Source organism: Vipera ursinii (assembly GCF_947247035.1).
Source record: "Vipera ursinii genome assembly, chromosome: 11".
NCBI classification, from domain to species: domain Eukaryota; kingdom Metazoa; phylum Chordata; class Lepidosauria; order Squamata; family Viperidae; genus Vipera; species Vipera ursinii.
Genome location: NC_139524.1, coordinates 1,178,996 through 1,198,777, shown reverse-complemented (window position 1 = coordinate 1,198,777; position 19,782 = coordinate 1,178,996). Strand labels below are relative to the sequence as shown.

At 43.0% G+C, this 19,782-nt stretch overlaps 1 protein-coding gene across 1 annotated transcript in view; it reads right to left on the bottom strand.

Moving 5' to 3' along the window:
- Positions 1-19,782, bottom strand: part of SMAD6 (SMAD family member 6) — a 74,582-nt gene that overhangs the window by 44,639 nt on the left and 10,161 nt on the right. Inside the window, exons 2-3 of the mRNA XM_083371576.1 lie at positions 18,969-19,025; positions 14,074-14,148 (exon numbers count right to left, since the gene is read on the bottom strand). Of these exons, the coding sequence (XP_083227702.1) occupies positions 14,074-14,148; positions 18,969-19,025 (132 nt within the window). The remainder of the gene's footprint in view (positions 1-14,073; positions 14,149-18,968; positions 19,026-19,782) is intronic.

Here is a 19,782-nt window from a genome sequence, read left to right as displayed (position 1 = left end):
ATGACGGTCACAGTGTCCCAGGGTCATGTGAAATGACCAAAACCTGCTGCAACCACCCGGCAGACAGGTGGAATAAAAACCAAATACCCTGCCACCCTACCCCCAATCCTCAACAGAAATGCTCACAACAATGAAAACCTCGGACAGGAGGAAGAGCACCGCCGTGTGGGCAGGCAAGTGTCTTGCTTGGCTGTGGCTTGGGGGGCACTTTTTTCAGTGCCATTGTAACTTTGAACAGTCACTAAGCGAACTGTTGTAAGTCGAGGACTACCTGTACTGCATCACTTTTTTCCTTCTTTTTTTTTTTGGTCATCAAGTTTTTGACACCTTGCTAGGCGACTGGTGGTACTCGGATGTTGCCTTTTCCAGGAGTAACCAGTTTATTTTCACATTTTAAAAAAATCTCCTTAGTTTATATGGTTGCACTGGGAGGGAATTGGAAAATAATGTATTTGACTGATTCTGGCCACAAAAGTTAGAAACTGTTGTGGGCTGGCAAGGGAGATACCAATGCTCCAGCATTTGGTGTGTGAATAGCAGGGCACATGCACACAGCTGTCTGAGGTGCCAAATGATCAGAGCACCTTTCTTATCCTCCCAGCTTTTCCTTCGGGCTCTCCATCTCAGCTGCTTTCTCAAGATCTGATCTGCCTGCCAAAACACAGGGAATCTGCAAGCCCTAGCTGAAATCACTCAACACACTTTGGAGACTCCATTCTGAATAATCAAAACTCGGCCAAAGACAGTAACTACTTCCAAGTTACTGTGACTGACTTCTCTGCAGTTGCATTTGTTCGCAAAACCAATCTGGAGACTGTTCCTTGTGCCTTAATCAATGCACAATTGCTGAACTCTGCTGAAACCCTGCCCTGCTTCAGTATTTTCCCCACAGAGCCAAGATGCCTGTTTACCTATGCAAACCAACCCCCCCCCCCCAAACTACAAAAGATCCCAAGTCCACAACATTCTGCTTTGGGAATTCCTGCTTACCCCAGAGCAAGTCTGTGTCTATTTTACTAGAATGGCCCAGAATGAGGGGTTCTTTTCAAAAGCAATTCAATCGTCTTTCCAATGAAAATGGACTAAAACTCCCATCAGACACATCCAGGCAAGAGATTATGGAGCAAAAGTCCACATTAATGAGGGTATGGAAGCTGCCAGACAGAACTGAAAGGCCAGTCCTATCTGATTCATATTTATGACGGTCACAGTGTCCCAGCTTAGGGGTCTCCAACCATGGCAACTTTAAGACTTGTGGACTTCAACTCCCAGAATTCTTTAGCCAGCATGGAATTCTGGGAGTTGAAGTTTACAAGTCTTGAGGTTGGAGATCCCTGCAGTCTAGGCAACTTTCTATCGGTAACTTTCCTGCAGTTTTCAAGGAAAAAAGCTATTTTTCACAACCAGCTGGTTTCAATTGTGCCTTTTTCACAGCACGCCAAAGCACTGGGGGATGGAAAGCAGAGGGTTGTGGGAAAGGCTGGTGCCCAATGAAGATTAGAGCAGAAAATAATATTGTGGGTAGCTCAGACAAAAGCAACTCGACTGGAAGCAATCGTAGAAAAGGCAGAGGAGAAATTTGCTGCGTCCCTCTGCAAAACAAGGGTTTCCTGCCTGAGCAGGGGGTTGGACTAGATGACCTCCAAGGTCCCTTCCAACATTATTATTATTATTATTATTATTATTATTATTATTATTATTATTATTATTATTATTATTAATATTAATATTATTTTCATTATCATTATCATTATTATTATTAAATCCTTCCATTCCCCACCATCCAGTCATAGCTGAAGAAGCTTCTTGGATGAGAAGCAAAACATCTTCGAAGAAAAACAAGAAAGTCCAGTTGCCTCTTGAAAAAGCACCTTTGGGTGTCACTTAAAAGATGTTGGGACCTCAGTTCACTGGAAAAAAACAGGATGGCCTGTTTTCTATGGCTATCTTGGATGGTGCTGGTGTTGGTCAACTCTTACTCTGGACAAAACAACTTTGTCCCAATCCATTAAAAGTGACAAACAGTGTAAAATAACTTCTTCAGGGCAATTCAAAGATGAGTCACTGGAGAGAGAAATTGCCCATGAATCAGCTGTAACAGGGATCTCTAACCTTGTCAACTTTATAACTTGTAGACTTCAACTCCCAGAATTCCTCATCCAGCATGGCTGGCTAAGGAATTCTGGGAGTTGAAGTCCACAAGTCATAAAGTTGCCATGGTTGGAGACCCCTGAGCTACAGGACCCAGGAGAAGCAAGCATGCAAGTCTCCGAAACCGCCCCCTTGTACCCCCTGAACTGCCCCTCTGAAATCTGGCGGCAGAAGGATCATTTTTAGAGTTCCTAGTTAAGCTAAAAATTGTGCTTTTAAAAGGTTAAAAAGCATTATCCCATCCCACCAGAGTGACAGCACAGCCCACTTCTTCTAGAGACTGAAACAGAATAATTAGTGGTACGTCACTATTTGTGGTTTATTGGTTTGAAAGGCATGACAACTACTAAAAGTACTAAAAAAAATGACAAGTACCAAACCATGTGACTAAGGTGTCACCCTTTGTTTCCGGTAGTGAGCTACAAAACAGCTGACACCAACAGGTTCTAGCTTGCACTTTCGAGTACCAAACAAATGATGAATACCAGGACAAAATTTTCACATCAAAATATGCTGAATACCAAATTCGACAAGTTTCAAAGCAGTCAAGTATGACTGTAGGTTAAAAGATTTAACCCCCCCCCAAAGGGTAGCCCATCCCAGTTCCAGCAAAGAACACCATTTGAATATAAGGATAGGTCAGTGTCTACTTCTAGCAACTATGTACATTTTTTTCAGGATTTCACTTGACATTATTCACCTAAGAAAAAAGCTATATCCTTAAAGTCTGCTTTCATTCCTCCTTGATTTGCATAGCAAAAAAGAGTCAACAAGGAAGTGCACTGTTTTTACAAGAAAAGGAAAAAAATTGCAAGTTTCATCCAGCAGCATTTCCCAACTGTAAAACAAGGTTCACTTTATTTGTTATTTTGCAAATATAACTTACTTCCAAAAGGAAGAAACGGAAGGATACCGCTTGCCAGGGTTGGTCAGTCTGCTGGCAGTGGGCCAGTCCCATAAATATTTGGCAATCGGTGGAATACAGAGCTCCCTTCTGCCCTCTTTGACTAAAAAGGGACTAGTTATTGCAACCCCCTCCCTCCTTCCTGAAGGATTCACAAAACAGTCTTCATAATTCAGGATGTATTTCCTTGAGCGTCCCCAGTCAACTAGCCTAGAACTAAGGAGAAATTTCCTAGCGGAATAATTAATAGAAAGTCTTGCCTTCAAAAGTTGTGGGTGCTCCATCCCTGGAGGCTTTCCAGAAGAGACTGGAGTCTGGACAGTCATTTGTCTGAAATCGTTTAGGGTCTCCTGCTTGAGCAGCAGGTTGGACTAGAAGACCTCCAAGGTCCCTTCCAACTCTATTATTCTATGTTCTATCAGAAAGTGAATCCTTCGAAGCAGCTTTTTTCAATCAGTCTAGCAGAAAGCAAGCTAGTATCTTCCCTGCACCAGCACTATCAACTTACTGAAAACAGGCTTTCTACCTATGTGGGCCTCAAGCAACAGTAAACAGGCCAGCTTCCTCATGTTCTTCTAGTTATCACCCACTCTTTTTCTGCTGGAAAAGCTGATTTCCACCCCATGGCAACTACACTCGATTCCAGCTCCACAGAAATTCAGTAGAAGAGCTCTGATTCATGTTACAGGTACTCCTCAAATTACAACAGTTTGTTTAGTGACTATTTGAAGTTGCAATGGCACTGAAAAAAGTGACTTATGACCATTTTTCACACTTATGACCATTGCAGCAGCCTCATGGCCAAATGATCAAATTTCGGGCACTTGACAACTGGCATGTATTTCTGAGGATTGTGTGTCCAGGGGTTTTGTGATTCCCTTTTGCCACCTTCTGACAAGCAAAGTCAACTGGGGGGGGAGAGCCAGATTCACTTAACAACCCTGTTATTAACTTAACAACTGCAGTGATTCACTTAACAGCTGTGGCAATAAAGGTAAAATGGGGCAAAACTCACTTAACAAATGTGTCATGTAACAACAGAGTTTTAGAAAATGGGCATTAATATATTGTTTTTATTTGCTCTTGTATCTGATCCTCACCCACTAAATCGGGGGTCTCTAAATTTGGCAACTTTAAGACAAAGACGGCTGAGGAATTCTGGGAGCTGAAGCCCACAAGTCTTACAAGTTGCCCAAATTGAAACACTGCGCTAGAGATAATGCATTTCATGGTCCCAGTGAAATAAAGCAAAATACGATCCAGGAGAAGCAGCCAAAAGTTCCTTGCCAGGGTGCCAAGGAACTCAGATTGGCTCTTTTATAGTTCAAGGGTTGCATTTCAACATTTGCACCCCAGGAATGCAGTTTTGGGACCAACAAAATGGCTGGATCCATAACATCTGTTAACCGATGACTTAGCCATCATTTTGAATGGTTTACAATGAGTGGATTAATACATACACATAGTCCCCAAAGTCACAACGGACCTCCTCGGTAAAGTGACCACATGTCAAACAATCAGCACATGGTCCACATCTATGGTCATCTGTAGCATCCCCTGGTCGCATGACTGTGTTTTATACCATTGGTTCCCTTAACAATGACAAAAAAGGATATAAAATTGGATAGCTCATGTGAATGACCTGTTTTATGATCATCATGACTTCTGATTGTGATGGGCAAGCTCTACTATGGTCATAAGTCGGGGACTAACTGTAATGGTAAACTAGAGATGTTTTATGTTTGGGGGCTGAAGGTTTGCTGGAGACAGCCCATTCAAAAGGGAGCCATAGCAGGGAAACAAAGAACACCAAAATCTCTATCACCATCTTCCCCCAAAAACAAAGTCATGCAGGATCTAATCTGGGTCGGTCACTCGTGCTGGAGCCCATCTTTGGGAAGCTTCTCTCTCTGGAGGAATGGGTCCTTTGGGCTGTTCTGTGTGCTGTATTTATATGGTGTATGTTGTAAGTGGGGGGTTTTAGATGTTGATTGGGGTGTCGATGGCTGGCAATTAAGTCGTTGGCTGTCATTTGTCTGTGCTGCCCAGCCCTCTCTTCCTCAGTGCTTGATAAGCTGGTGGTAAATGGGCACTCCTGTTGACCGATGAGGGGCCCATTTACCAGGCTTCCATCACATCCCTGGCTGTTTTTGTGCCTGCTCGTCCAACAATCTTAGTAGTTGAATGTATGCCCTTCTTCAACGCAGTGTGAGGTTACTAGAACGGTTTCCTCCTCCTGACCACCATTCGCTTGTGTTCTTGCAATCTGATGGTAACCTAAAGATCCTGGTTACGCAGGGAGGAAACGGGGCCATTTTTGAGTCCGTGGAAGGGGGGAAGTGAGAGAAAGGGAGTATCTCCACCTTAGTTACACCAGGTAGAAGTCAATTTGGAGAATTTCTTCCACAGGCTTTCAAAATGCTTGTCAGATTACCCTCCTCATCATAAAATCTTCCCAGAAAACCAAACATCAGAAGAAGCTGGGAAAGTGGCATAGTTTAGCAAGTTCGCACTGGAAGGCCCAACTATGGGAAGCAAAGAATTTGGATGTTCCTCTGATAACTCCAATGTGAGGCCTCAAGTCCCCCCCCCTCAGGCTCCACACACCCCCTTGATAATTTCAGAGGTTGGAAAGTTTAGAGGTCGAGGGCCAACTCCCTTAGAAGGCACAAGGTTGGGCTAATACTGGGGTGGGGAAGGGCAAGTCACCCATTAAGTTGTGTCTTCAAGGTTGCTTGATCCCAGAACTCTTGTTGCAGGTTTGCAAGAAGAATGCTGCTGCCTGTTTACGGATTGTGAAAGTCCACGTGGCTAAGCCAGAAAACTGCTGGAAGAATATTCTGTGGATGGATGAGACCAAAACAGAACATTTTGGCTTGAGTAAAATTGACATGTTTGGCAAAAGGCAAACATTGCATTCCAGCAGAGCAACGTTATCACATATGTGGAACGTGGCAGTATCATGGTTTGGTTCTGCTTTGCTGCCTGTGGACCAGGATGATGTCCCCCACTGATGGACCTGTGAATCCTGAATCGTGTCCCCAAATTCTACAGGAAAGTGGCAGGACGTATGCTTGTGAACTGAAGCTCGGGAGAAAGTGGGCTAGGCAGCAAGACCACGATCCAAAACACACAAAAGTTATGACGAAAGGATGGATACAGCAGAAGGCAATGAATGCTTTGGAGTCGCCATGTCCAAGTCCTGACTTTAACCCTCTGGAAAAGTTGGGGAAGGAAGGCAATTCATGTGAGGAAACACAACATCCCTGAGGTGAAGCTGTTCAGAAAGGAGAAAAGGGCAAAACTTTCTCTGAGCAGAAGTGCAGGACTTGATCGGCAGTTATCAGAAATGTTTATTTGGGCAGTTGTTGCTCTCCGATGGAGGCACACCAGTTACTGAATGCAAAGGAACCAAAAAAAAGGTTGCTTGATCCCATCTGGAAGAGTTTGGCCCAACAGCTTCTTTTGTTGTTATATTCTCCTTAGATGTAAAGATTTTTTAAAATTACAAGTAGTCCTCAATTTATGACCACAACCAAACCCAAAATTTCTGCTGCTATGCAAGATAGTTAAGTAACTTTTGCCTTTTTGCGACCTTTCTTGCCACAGTTAAGTGAATCAGTGCTGTTGTTAAGTTAGTAACACAGTTGTAAAGTGAATCTGACTTCCCCATTGACTTTGCTTTTCAGAAGGTTGCAAAAGGTGATCACATGACTCGGGGACAATACAACTTTATGACAGACATGCCAGTTGTCAATCACCTGAATTTTGATCATGTGACCTTGGGTCATAAATAGCAATAGCAGCTAAGACCTATATACCGCTTTCTAAGGAGTTTACAGAGTCAGCCTATTGCCCCACCCCCAACTACCTGACTCCTCATTTTACTGACCTTGGAAGGATGGAAGGCCAGTTAACCTTGAGCCGGTGAGAATCAAACTGCTGTGGGCAGAATTAGCCTGCAATACTGCATTCTGACCACTGCATTCTGACCACGGCTCCTGCACCACCACGGCTTCACACATAAAATGTGAAGAATGGTCATACATCACTATTTTTGGTGCCTCTGTAACTCTGAATGGTCACTAAATGATTGGTTGTACGTAGAGGACTACCTATATGCCTTATCCTGGAGAACCAAGGAAGGTTTTGCAAAAACTGAAATGTGGGTGGTGTGCATGTAGGAGAACCAGCGAGTGTGAAGACTATGAAAACCAGGGTTGAGGGGGGAGTGAAAATGTTCAAAATTTTATATTTATAAAAGTCATAAGATAATTAAAAATATGTTATATGTTGATGTTACTATTACATGCATAAATACTAAAAATGTTTATATTCAACTTGGTTTGTACTGAAAATATTAAAAATTATATTTGTTTAATATGGGAGATTACAAAAGGAGATTACAGGAAGAAGAGAGGATCAAGTAATATATTACCAACATATTAATTGTAGAAATTAATTATCATTGTTTTAAATATATGAACCCAGACAACACTGTTCACGAAGCACCAAAGATTGCTGTTGTAAAAAATTAATAAAACATATTTTTTAAAAAAAGAAAATGTTCAAAGGTTTATTCAGAGTCCTTGAGCCTTTGATGTTCTTTCCTACTTACCCCCCCCCCCAACCAGCTGGCTCTCGCCACCTCAGTCTCACAGCAAAGGCCAAAGACAGGGACGCTGGCATCCAGGGCATCCATTTGAGTAATACATTTCCGCCTTAAAAATGCTGCTTTTTGCCTTTCAAATATTTTGGCTTCTTTGGTTTGCAAAAACCCAGAAAGGGGGACGAGTGGAGAGTGCAGAGCGGGATTGGAACAGCTCAAAGGCTTGGCCAGGAATCTACCCTGAAGTCCCTCAGCTGTTCAAAGGCTTTGAGATCTTAACCAGAAGCAGTAGGTGCCATTTCCCAGAGCTGAATCTTCACAAACAGCCTCTGTTCAGGTCAGAAGGTTTGGGGAATCAGAGTTGTTTTTTTGGAGTCTCTCTTGCCTGCTTCACTTCGAAAGTTTAAACTTTCTCATCTTTCTCCTCTTCTACGTTTTTTAAAAAAGGATCCTTCCAACGTCCAATTCCCTGTTTCTTCTTTTTAGACCAGGATGTCCAAGCTTGGCAACTTTAAGACTTGTGGACTTCAACTCCCAGAATTCCCCAGTCAGAATGGCTGGCTGGGGAATTCTGGGAGTTGAAGTCCACAGGTCTTAAAGCTGACAAGATTAGACACCTCCGATGTAGACTGATGTAGCCTGACACCTCCGATGTAGACCCATGGTTGTAAGTGAAAAACAGACATCAGTCACTTTTTTAGTGCCGTCATAACATTAAACCATCACCAAATGAATGGCTGTAAGTCAAGGACTATCTTTACTCAGTTCTGCATTTCATAATTTGGCACTCCAGAAACACATTGAAAGGCACAATCATCATGCAAACTGTTTTTCCATCTGAAAATGCATCTTGCCTGGTGAAGAATTCTGTCCAAACACACCCTATGTAGCTTACTGATTTTGTTTCTGCTTCCAAAATGAAAGTGAGTAAACTTAATGTAAGGATAGGGAAAATTCACAAATTACAGATCCTTTCAAGAACATTGCTAAAAGCTTCAATTTAAAAAGTAGCTAATTTATGGCACCAACAATCCTGCCCATCAAGCTGTATTGTTTTCAGGAGAAATACAAAAAAAATAATAATTCTGAGGAGGTTAGATGACACCAGAAAGGGAAAATAGAAGGGGCTTTTCTTTCTTTAAATACTACCTTTCATCTGAAAAGGTAAGGAATTTTATGAGCTTGTTTTGATGCGGTTGTAAAGTGGCTGCTGCAGTCATTAAAAGAACCCATTGCTTGCAAGGGGGTGTTTTTGTCAACCCCCCCCCAATAAAAGCTAGTTTTCAGAAAAAACATTGTAAATCATAGTCATGTGCCTGATGCAAACGGCCATAATTTCAAGCCAGTTGCCAAGGGCCCAAAATGCAGTCTTGTGGGTGGGTGCATCGCAACTAGGTTTTAAGTACTTTTGAGAGGATTGGTCATAACTTCAAAATGGTCCCTAAGTGATCGGTTGTAAGTCAAGGACTATCTGTAATAGCAAACTTGCAAGATAACTGAAAAACCAGGATTGGCTGTAAACAGAGAACGAGGGTCTTGATCTGCTGGACTCAGTCCAATACCTGCCAAAGCCTCCCAGTTAGAACTGGACAAACTTCACGGCTTCTCAGTCATATGGGAATCCAAGGGTATCTTTTGCACTGACTGTGTACACTTGGGGCAAACTAAGCAATCCATAAACATTCTGTGAAGGCCAAGGTGAGGTTCACAAAAGGGAATATTCAACTTTCCCTCAAATTTGCTTTCTTTAGGTCTTCTCTTCAGTGGAGCATTATTTGGGGGGGGTGGGAGGAAAGGTGGTTTCCCAGGTCCAATATGCATTAAGTCCAACCAAAAAGATGGGCCACACGTGAAAGACGGGCCAGGGAAGGTAGGTGAAATTTCTTCTATCTTCTCACCATACTGTAGAAGAAAGTGGGCCAAGGGCAGGAGACCACAAGGCCACCGACCGAATCTTCTGCCCTGTGTCTCCTTGACTAGCATTTTTATTGGATTGCTGGTGATTACATTAAATGTTTAAAGCGGTTCTCCCGTGACAGTGGCCAAGTCCTGAGGTCACGGGATTCCCTTTTGTGACCTTCTGACAAGCAAAGTCAAGGGGGAAGCCAGATTCCAATACTTGCTCTCTACATGGGGCTGCCCTTGAGGACCACTCGGAGGCTTCAACTGGTGCAGAATGCGGCCGCGCGAGTTGTGATGGGGGTTTCCCGATACTCCCATGTAACACCTCTCCTCCGCGAGCTGCATTGGCTTCCAGTTGCCCTCCGGGTGAGATTCAAGGTGCTGGTGATGACCTATAAAGCCCTAAATGGCATGGGTCCGGACTACCTATGGGAACACCTGCTGCTGGCGTCAACTTCCCTTCGTCCTGTGCGCTCCCACAGAGAGGGCCTCCTCAGGGTGCCGTCGGTCAGGGATTGCCGGCTGGCAGCCCCCAGGGGGAGAGCATTCTCTGTGGGCACGCCAGCCCTTTGGAATCAACTGCCTGTTGAGCTCTGGACAGCTCCCGACTTGGTTGTTTGAACAGGCCAGCCTGGACTAAGGGTTTGAGTTTATTTTAACTATTTATTGTTAGGGCCAATTAATTTAATTTTCTTTTTAACTTTTGTATGTTGCATTTTATGCAACATACAAAATCAACAATCAACCAGTGGAACAGCTTGCCTCCAGAAATTGTGGATGCTCCATCACTGGAGATTTTTAAGAAGAGACTAGACAGTCATTTATCTGAAATGGTATAGGTTCTCCTGCTCTAGTAGGGGGCTGGACTAGAAGATTCTATTCTATTCTATTCTATTCTATTCTATTCTATTCTATTCTATTCTATTCTATTCTATTCTATTCTATTCTATTCTATTCTATTCTATTCATGTTTGCCCTCCCACCCATCCCAGAAAGGAAAGGAAAAGTCCGACCCCTCAACGTCTCTATTGAGGACCCAAACTCTTCATCAGACTCATCCAATGGACCCTGCTTGGGATCAATCTCAAGAGGCCTTGGGCAATGTTGCCTCCCCTAAAGGGCAGCCGCCCAAGGAACTGGGGGTACGGTTCCACCAATTCACCACCAGCATCTGGCCGTTCTGCTTGCCAATCCAGGCAACTTCAACCAAAGCACATCTGCTGCCTCCCAGACTGAGGAAAGCTGATCTTGGAAACCACTCTCGGATCACAACTGTTGCTTTAGTCTGGCGACTCAAGAGTTAAACCACAGCAAGCCTCTTATCCTATAGATGTAACTCTGCTCACTGGGGAAAGATAAATAACAGACATTAGACTCTTATGAAAAGCTGAGCCACTTGAAATTCCACAGTAGGAGATGGGCAGATCCAATTACACTACCATTTTGGTTACAAAGTGATCGTTATTTTGTTCTAGCAGAAATGTTTAAGCCCACTTTTTTCCTTCTTCTGATGGTTATGCAAAGGTAAGATGCCACATGTACCCACCACCTTTTTACCCTGGAAGTAAAGAGCATCTGGACACTGATCCACAGCTCATTTAAAGAGAGAGAATCAGCACTGGGTCACACAAAATGTTTCGGAGCTCACCCTCTAAAAGTTGATAGTAAAAGTGCCTTATGTTGCCCCCTCCCTCCCCCGCTCTAGGTCAGTGGTCAGAATCTTGACTTGACTTGAGCTTCAGAGCTGGGTCAGGAGCCAAGACAGGCTGAGTTATACCACGCAAGCACATGTCCCTTCCTGAGGCCCAAAAAATATCTCACATTCCTACACGCTGGAATCAAATTTCTGGAAGCTTCCTCAACCTTTCCTCTCAGAGTTGGCACACAATCCATCTTGAGGGGGGGAAAAAAGCATGAGCATCACTCAGGCTTTACTGTTTCCTGAGCATGAGGCTGTGGAAATGGTAGAATCTGGACCAGCTCCGTTTTTGGATCTTAAATTGCCACCATGTTTTGAGTAAGCAACACATTTGCAGGAGTTCATTAGCTCCAGCAGCTTTTAGGAGCAATTGCAATGAGCAGGAAACATTCCAGGGTGGATAAATTAAAGTTCACCCACAGACAAGGATCTGTACTGAAATACAACCTAATGGAATATCATATTCCTATGCTGGGGCCTGGAAAACAAAAGGTATACAGGTAGTCCTTGACTTATAACAGTTTGTATAGTGACTGTTCGTAGTTACAACAGCACTGAAAAAAGTGACTTCCGCCCGTTTTTTACACAACTGTTGCAGCAATCCCCCTGGTCACATGATCAAAATTCAGACATTGGCAACTGACTCATACTTATGACAGTCACCATGTCCAGGGGTGACACGATCCTCTTTTACGACCTTCTGACAAGCAAAGTCAATGGGGAAGCCAACTGCAGTGATTCACTTAACAACTGCGGCAAGAAAGGTGGTAAAATGGGGCAAAGATCATTTAACAACTGCCTTTGCTGCTTAACAATGGAAATTTTGGATTCAGTTGTGGTTATAAGTCAAGGACCACCTGAAGTGCAGTTCTAACCTCAGCATCTGCCAAGCTGTGTGTCTGTCTGTGACTAAGGGGCCAAACTGCCCTCAGGAACAGCCAGTGACCCCTCAGCAGATGGCCTGGATGGAGCCACCAGGGCCACTTTCTCACCCCCTTTCCCTCCGCTCTGTGCCCCTCCCCATCATCAACACTGCCAGGCTTCCTGACAGCCAAACTTCAGGGGGGCTTCTCAGCCGTTACCTTTCCTCTAAATACAATCACCAAGAACCACATTATTTATAAGGCAACAAACAAGGGCCCGTGAGCATCTTAGTGAACTCTAAAACATAAACCAAACACAAACCTGCAAAGCACATTTTCAAAAGAGGACCTAAAATCAGTAATGTGATTTTTTCCCCCTGCTTCCCTACACTGGTAGTTTCACAAACAATAATAAGAGAAGGGTGAGAGTGAGGCTATCGAAGTTCCTGAGCAAACAGTCCTGCAAAACAGGAAGACCATTCCTGGACTCCTTGCTAAAAACAGGGCAGGAACACTTTTTGAAACAGGAGAGGTGACATGCATGTCTGTGTGTATAGAAGTCACATGCACACACATGTGCATTTGTATGTGTTTCAAAGAAGTAATATACTATATTCAGAAGGAAAATCTACTAGCAATTTAAGTAATATACAGGAAGGGTTGGGGTTTATTCTTTCCTACAAAAAACATAAACAAATTAATATTTCGGAAATACTTGTCAAGAATCAAGCTTCAGGTTACAAATAGAACCAGCTGAAGCTTATTTTCAAATATGAGCATTCAGCCTATTTTTGGAGACACGAATATTCAGATAAATGAAAATATTTACACAAAACACATTTGTAGTCTATTTGAGGAAAACCCATTGGCTATGAAAGATACTAGTTTTCAATACCACCATCAAATATCTGTTTTTCTTCTTTCCTTGTTAATTCTTAACGAGTTTGACAAATGCAGATGTCTGGAGCTGAGAGAGTTTGTCAGAATGTATTTCATGCTTTCCCTGTACTGATAGAATGCATTACTTTGCACATCTTAGCAGTACCAGTGCCAAAGGCATATAAACATGGGGAACTCTTATTGGGATTGGCAAGTGATCCATAGTGCCAAGTCCATGTTAGGAGATCCTGAGAGAGAGGAAGTACAAGTAGTCCTCGCAGGGCTTTTTTTCTCATAGAACGCTCAGAATGGAGTTCCGGCACCTTTTTTGGATGGAACCTTGTAGGGTAGGCAAGGCGGGTTGTATGACATGTGTGAGTTCCGGCACCTTTTTCTTTTACAAAAAAAGCACTGAGTCCTTGACATACGACCACAATTGAGCCCAAAATTTATATTGCTAAGAGAGACAGTAGTTAAGTGAATTTTGCCTCATTTTACAACTTTTCTTGCAACAGTAAATCACTGCAGTCATAAATATGAACCAGCTGCTAAGCATCTGGATTTCGATCACGTGATCATGAGGATGCTGCATGGTCTTAACTGTGACAACAGTCATAAGTCACTTTCTTCCGTGCTGTCATAACTTTGAATGGTCACTAAGTGAACTATTGTAAGACAAGTACTACCTGTATATTAACTAGCTTTTTCTCGTGAAGGCATTTTGATTCTTGTTATTTAACACTGGGACCACCTCTGTTGCTGTTTTAGTACACACGGTTCCAAGGTGCTTTTTTCAAAAGGTGACAACTTTCTTGGTTTTGGCTCCAAAACGTTTTGTTTCTCATCCAAGAAGCTACTTCAGTTCTCCAGAACTGATGAAGATTCTTAGATGAGAAGCGAAACATCTTAAAGGAAAAACAAAGACGGTTCAGTTGCCTTTTGAAAAAATGCCTTTGGGACAACCATGACCAGGGTGAGAATCTCCATAGACGTTTTAGTACACAAGGTATTTTTCTTCAGAAAGAAAAAACAACATTGTATTCCACACATTTAAAGATCTACCTACCAGAAAAGTCTCTGATGACAGTAGGTGAATTTGTAGCCTCCGTCTCAGTGTAGGACAATGTGGAATTTGAAAGGTCTAGGAAGCAGAGGAAAAAAGGCACATGTTATTTCCAAGATCGTCAATCATTTTACCATCCCAAGAAGCATTCCCACAAGGGCTGCCCAACGGTTCTCATTCAATTCCCCAAAGCTGCCTCCACATCTATAGGAGGGAGCACTCATACGACTTGTCTACTTTCCCATAAAGCAGCCACATAGTTTCCAGGGATTCCAGAAAACAGCTGGAAGCAGAGTTTTGCCATCTGAGAAGGACACAGCTGCTTTAAAAAGGTGCAGACAGATTCTATACTTTAGCTCAAAAACACCTTTTTGGAGTCAAATCCAAAACACTGCACAGCTCTGGTTTGTACTGCAAAAGTCTTAGTTTGAACCGCAGGCAACATTTTAAATCATGGTTTATAAAAGCAAAAGTGGAAGGACAACGTGTCTTTTTTCAGCAACAATAGTTAAAACAGCTGTGGTTTAATGCACTTTGTGAATCTAGAAGCAACTGCTGCCTTTTCTGCTCCTGCCTTCTTGCCTGGCTGACTTTTAAGTAGCTCTCTTGATGAAAATATAGGAAATCAAGCCCAAATCCTGATTATGAAATACTCCTCTTTCTTTTTAGAGGAAGAAGCAAGAAAGATTGGGGGGGGAATGACCAGTAATATACTAGCAACTAACCGTTATCTTTGCAGAGGCCTTTTTAAGAAAGTCTTTTTCAGCCCTTCCCAAAGGAAGAATTACTTCTTTCCTAGCAAGAACAAAACAGTAACTCTGGCTAGCTCTTAAGACATCAATAAGAGGGGGGGGGGAATTGTACTTGACTTACGATCATAATTGAAGCCAAAATTTCCACTTCCAAATATGACAATTAAGTGAGTTTTGCCGCATTTTACGACCTTTTTTGCCACAGTTGTTACGTGAATCACTGCAGTTGTTAACTTAGTAATATGGCTCAATGAATAAGTCTTTCCCATTGATTTTGCTTCTTAGAAGATCCCAAAAGGGGATCATATGATCGCAGGACAACTACAACCATCATAAATATGAGTCCATTGCCAAGAATCCAAATTTTGATCACTTGACCATGGGGATGCTACAACGGTCATAAGTGTGAAAAACGGTCATAAGTCACTTTTTTCAATGCCATTGTAACTTTGAACAGTCATTAAATGAACTGCTGTAAGTCGAGGACTACCTATAATGTAGGTATTTCTAAGCAATTGCCCTGAGAAGATAAGTTCCTGGAAGTTATCGCCATAGAAAGCTGCCTTCTACAAGGTGAAATCACCAGTCTCTCCTGTGTGGATGCCGTTCACCAAGGTTTTTCTCCTAACCTAACCAGACACGACTGAAGGGTTCTTTTTTTTTTCTAATGCACAAACAACACTGGCAAGATTTCGGCCTCCAAAATAACCCAGGTTGAGGGGACTGAACAAGTAAGAACTTGGAGCTCCATGGCTAAGGTTACACTAAGCCTCCAAACAACTCATTGTTACTATACTTAATTATCACTATTAAAATTCTTGAAGCTGTTTATTCTTGTTTCCTTCCTTCCTTCCTCCCCTGTAGAGACCAAGAAAACTTTGTTTTAACAAGTTAAAAGTCTTTTGTTAGACTCTCCCTCTCTCCCCTTCACTTGTACCATTTTATCTAAAAGTCGGCTCCAAAATCAATTTGTTATTGTTGGTTTTCCCTTTTCTTTTCAATCCTGCTGGTTCAAAAAGCAAGGTTCCAATACGTGAATTCAGAGATCCTCGTCTACTAACTTAACCACTGCAGTGATTCACTTAACAACTGTCGCCAGAAAAGTCATAAAGTGGAGCAAAACTCACTTAACAACTGTCTTGGTTATCATCAGAAATTTTGGGCTCAATTGTGGCCGTAGGTCGAGGACTTCCCTTATCGTCTCCACCCTGCTTACTATCCAGGGTGGAGACGATAAGGGAAGTCCTCGACCTACGGCCACAATTGAGCCCAAAATTTCTGATGCTAACCAAGACAGTTGTTAAGTGAGTTTTGCTCCACTTTATGACTTTTCTGGCAACAGTTGTTAAGTGAATCACTGCAGTGGTTAAGTTAGTAACACAGTTGTTACTAACAGTCATAAAGGGGATCACATGACACACACACCCAGGACACTCTGACCGTCATAAATATGAATCAGTGACCCGGGGGGATTGCTGCAACAGTTGGAAATATGCAAAATAGCTATAAATCACTTTTTCCAGTGTCGTAAGTTTGAATGACCACTAAATGAACTGTTGTAAGTTGAGGACTGCCTGTACTTGATTTCTTTTTTTGCAAATAAAAAATTATCCACAAAATTGTACAACGAAATACCATACAGTCAGGAAGACTGATAATCCACTTTGCTATACCACTTTGTTATACCCTGGGACCTTTGGAGGACTGCCAGGCCACCACATTGTCTACTAGTCCTTATCTTGATTATTTCTGGATGACAATGAGTATAACATGGGCCCCAGCAAACTGATTGTAACCCATTATTTATACCTGAGGAATCCACCACATCTTTGAAAAACGTCTCACTTGGAGAATTTATGGGTATGCAGGGAGTTTGGTTTGATGGGTCCCACATTCTGCAGGTGTCATCTACATCAGGGGTCCCCAGCCCCCAGGCAGCATGGCCTATTCCAAACCAGGCCACATGAGTGGTGGGTGGGCTGGCATGCATGTGCGCATGCAGCTCCACTTGCGCGAGTGGTGGGGCGGTTTCCCCCCTTCAGCCTGGCTGCCAAGCCACAAAGGTTAGGGACCTATGAAATGGATGTGGTCCAGATTGCTACATAACTAGTATAGGTAGTCTTGCAGTTACATCCATTCATTTAGTGATCGTTCAGAGTTATGATGTCACTGAACAAAGTGATTTATGACCAGTTTTCACACTTATGGCTGTTGCAGCATCCTCATGGTCATGTGATTAAAATTCAAACGCTTGCAAACTGGCATGTATTTATAACTGTTGCACTGTCTCGACGTCGTTTGATCACCATTTGTAACTTTCCAGACTTCTACTGGCACCGCGAGTAGATGGCATTGTGCCCTCAAGAAATCCTTCTCTGAGAAGCAGCAGGAGAAGGTGAGAGCCACTGTGAGGGACCAAGGTTAGGCTCCCAAGTCTTGTCAGAATTGCCTCCTCTGAAATTTTGGACTCAGCCCAAAGTAAGAACAACACATGCCTAATCCATCTGCAGGGGAGACAGAAGTCCTGGACCAGTGATGGTGAACCTTTGGGCTCAGCAGATCAAAATTCAGAAAATGCCTACCTTGGTTCTGCTGAGCTCTCTCAATCTGACTCTCTTTCAATCTCTCTCTCACACACAAGGAAAGCCTCTCCACATGTCCTCTCTGGACACTCTGGACTTCTGTAATTTTCGGAGGCTCCAGGGGTTTTCAGAGAGCAGGGCCCTCTCACACAAATTCCAGAGGGTCAAGAGGCCTGGCATGTCACCTGTGACACGTGTCATAGGTTCACCATCATCATTCTAGATCGGGGTCCCCAACCCCCGGTCCCTGGACCAGCACCAGGCCACGGCATGCCAGAAACCAGGCCACACAAACAAGCAAATCCCCATCTGCGGAGTGCAGGCAGCACACCAAACCAGGCCCCCTCCGGTCTGCAGAAAACCCTCCCCCCATGGAACCGGTCCAAAAGGCTGGGGACCTCTGTCCTAGACTGCTGGGAGAAGCATCTTTTGAATCATGGCTCACTCAGAAAGGTGTCACTCCTTCTCAATTGTCTAAGCAACCCTAGCTGGTCTTGAGATCCTGGGTGAAAGGTAGTCCTCGACCTACAACCACAATTGAGCCCAAAATTTCCATTGCTAAGCAAGACAGTTATTGTTAGTTTTGCTCCATTTTACAACCTGTTAAGCTGTTAAGTTAGTAACACAGTTGTTAAGTGAATCTGGCTTCCCCACTGACTTTGCTTGTCAGAGGGTCACAAAAGAGGATCATATGACCCTGGGACACAGCAACCGTCATAAATACACACCAGTTGCCAATTATCCATATTCTGATCAAGGGAATGCTGCAACAGTCCTAAGTGTGAAAAATGGTTGTAAGTCACTTTTTTCAGTGCTGTTGCAATTTTGAAAGGTCACTAAATGAATAGTTGTATGTCAAGGACTACCTGTAATGCTGAAACAAGATCTCCAATAGACTGAGGAGGCCTCCTTGTCTCTCGAAACCATTTTTGCTATGTTAGCTTGGATAATTCAATCTGTGCCATGACCCTGCTCTCTGTAGCAGACCTTGACCAGTCTTCTTACTGACTTTGCAATGTGTAACACTGAATTTGATCCAGGATAGTTCTATATCCTCTGCACAATCCACAACAACATTGTACAAGTCTTCTATGTACTTCCATGTACTTCACTGTACAAACCCTCCAAGATCAACCTATTCTCCAAGGCACCAGAAGGCAAGAAAAGAAACAATGGATGGAAACTAACCAAGGAGAGAACCAACCTAGAACTAAGGAGAAATTTCCTAACGGTGAGAGCAATCAACCAGGTGGAATAGCTTGCCTTCAGAAGTTGCAGGTGCTCCATCACTGGAGACTTTTAAGAAGAGATTTGGGTCTCCTATTCAAGCAGGGGTTTTGACTAGAAGAAGTTCCTTCCAATATTATTCTATCTTCTATGTCTAAGTTTTGCATCATCTTGCATTATATAAAGAGAAAAGCCAAAGGCATCTATCTTCCTTTTGGAAAAGAGTCAAAAGTTGCCAACAAAATACAGGTCTTCAGTTGTTCACATAACACCTGGACCACTCTTGCTAATGCTTCGCAAGCTGCAGGAGGAAAGTCTGGGTGGAAAACATACTTACTCAATGGCTTTTGCTCGTCCTTGGGAGACAGCCGGGAATAAGGAGGGGGTGGTGATTCTGAAAAAGAAAAAGGAGGCAAATGAGCCATCATCCAAGTTTTCAGAAAGTGGGTTTCTATCTCAATGAAATCACTTCTACTTGAACGAAGGATAGGATACTGATCAGAAGCTCACATGTATGAAAAGATACTACAGTTGACAGAAAGCAGAATAACAGAATCCACTTCCTTTGCCAAGCTGCAGGGCTTAGATGCATGCAAATCTCAGGGGCAGAAGACTTCCACGGTCCATAAATAACCCTCCTTCAAAGTTCCCTTGCTTGGTTGACCCAACACTTTAGACTTGACTAGGGATAGGATAACTTATGAGTCAGCCTTTTCTAAGAATCTAAGATTGTCTTAGCATAGTGTTTCTCAGTCTTGGCAGTTTGAAGATGTGTGGACTTCAACTCCCAGAAGTTGAAGTCCACACATCTTCAAACTGCCAAGACTGAGAAATACTGTCTTAGCATGTTGCATCCACCAAACCATAATGCTCAATCATAAGATGGCATGGCACAAATATGCACTTTGTCCCTTGTACAATACATAGAATACATCCATTACATAGGTTTAGCATCTTGTACATGCCACCAGATATGCCTTAAAGAGACTACTGCTTGCAATTTTCAAGCTCATTTACCCTACAACAATCCCATCAAACGCAACATAGTTTTGGTTGGCTGAATACAGGTCTGGTCCTCACAAGGAATATGATCCAGCCTGTGCAGGTAGTCCTTGACTTATGACCACAATTGAACCCAAAATGTCTGTTAA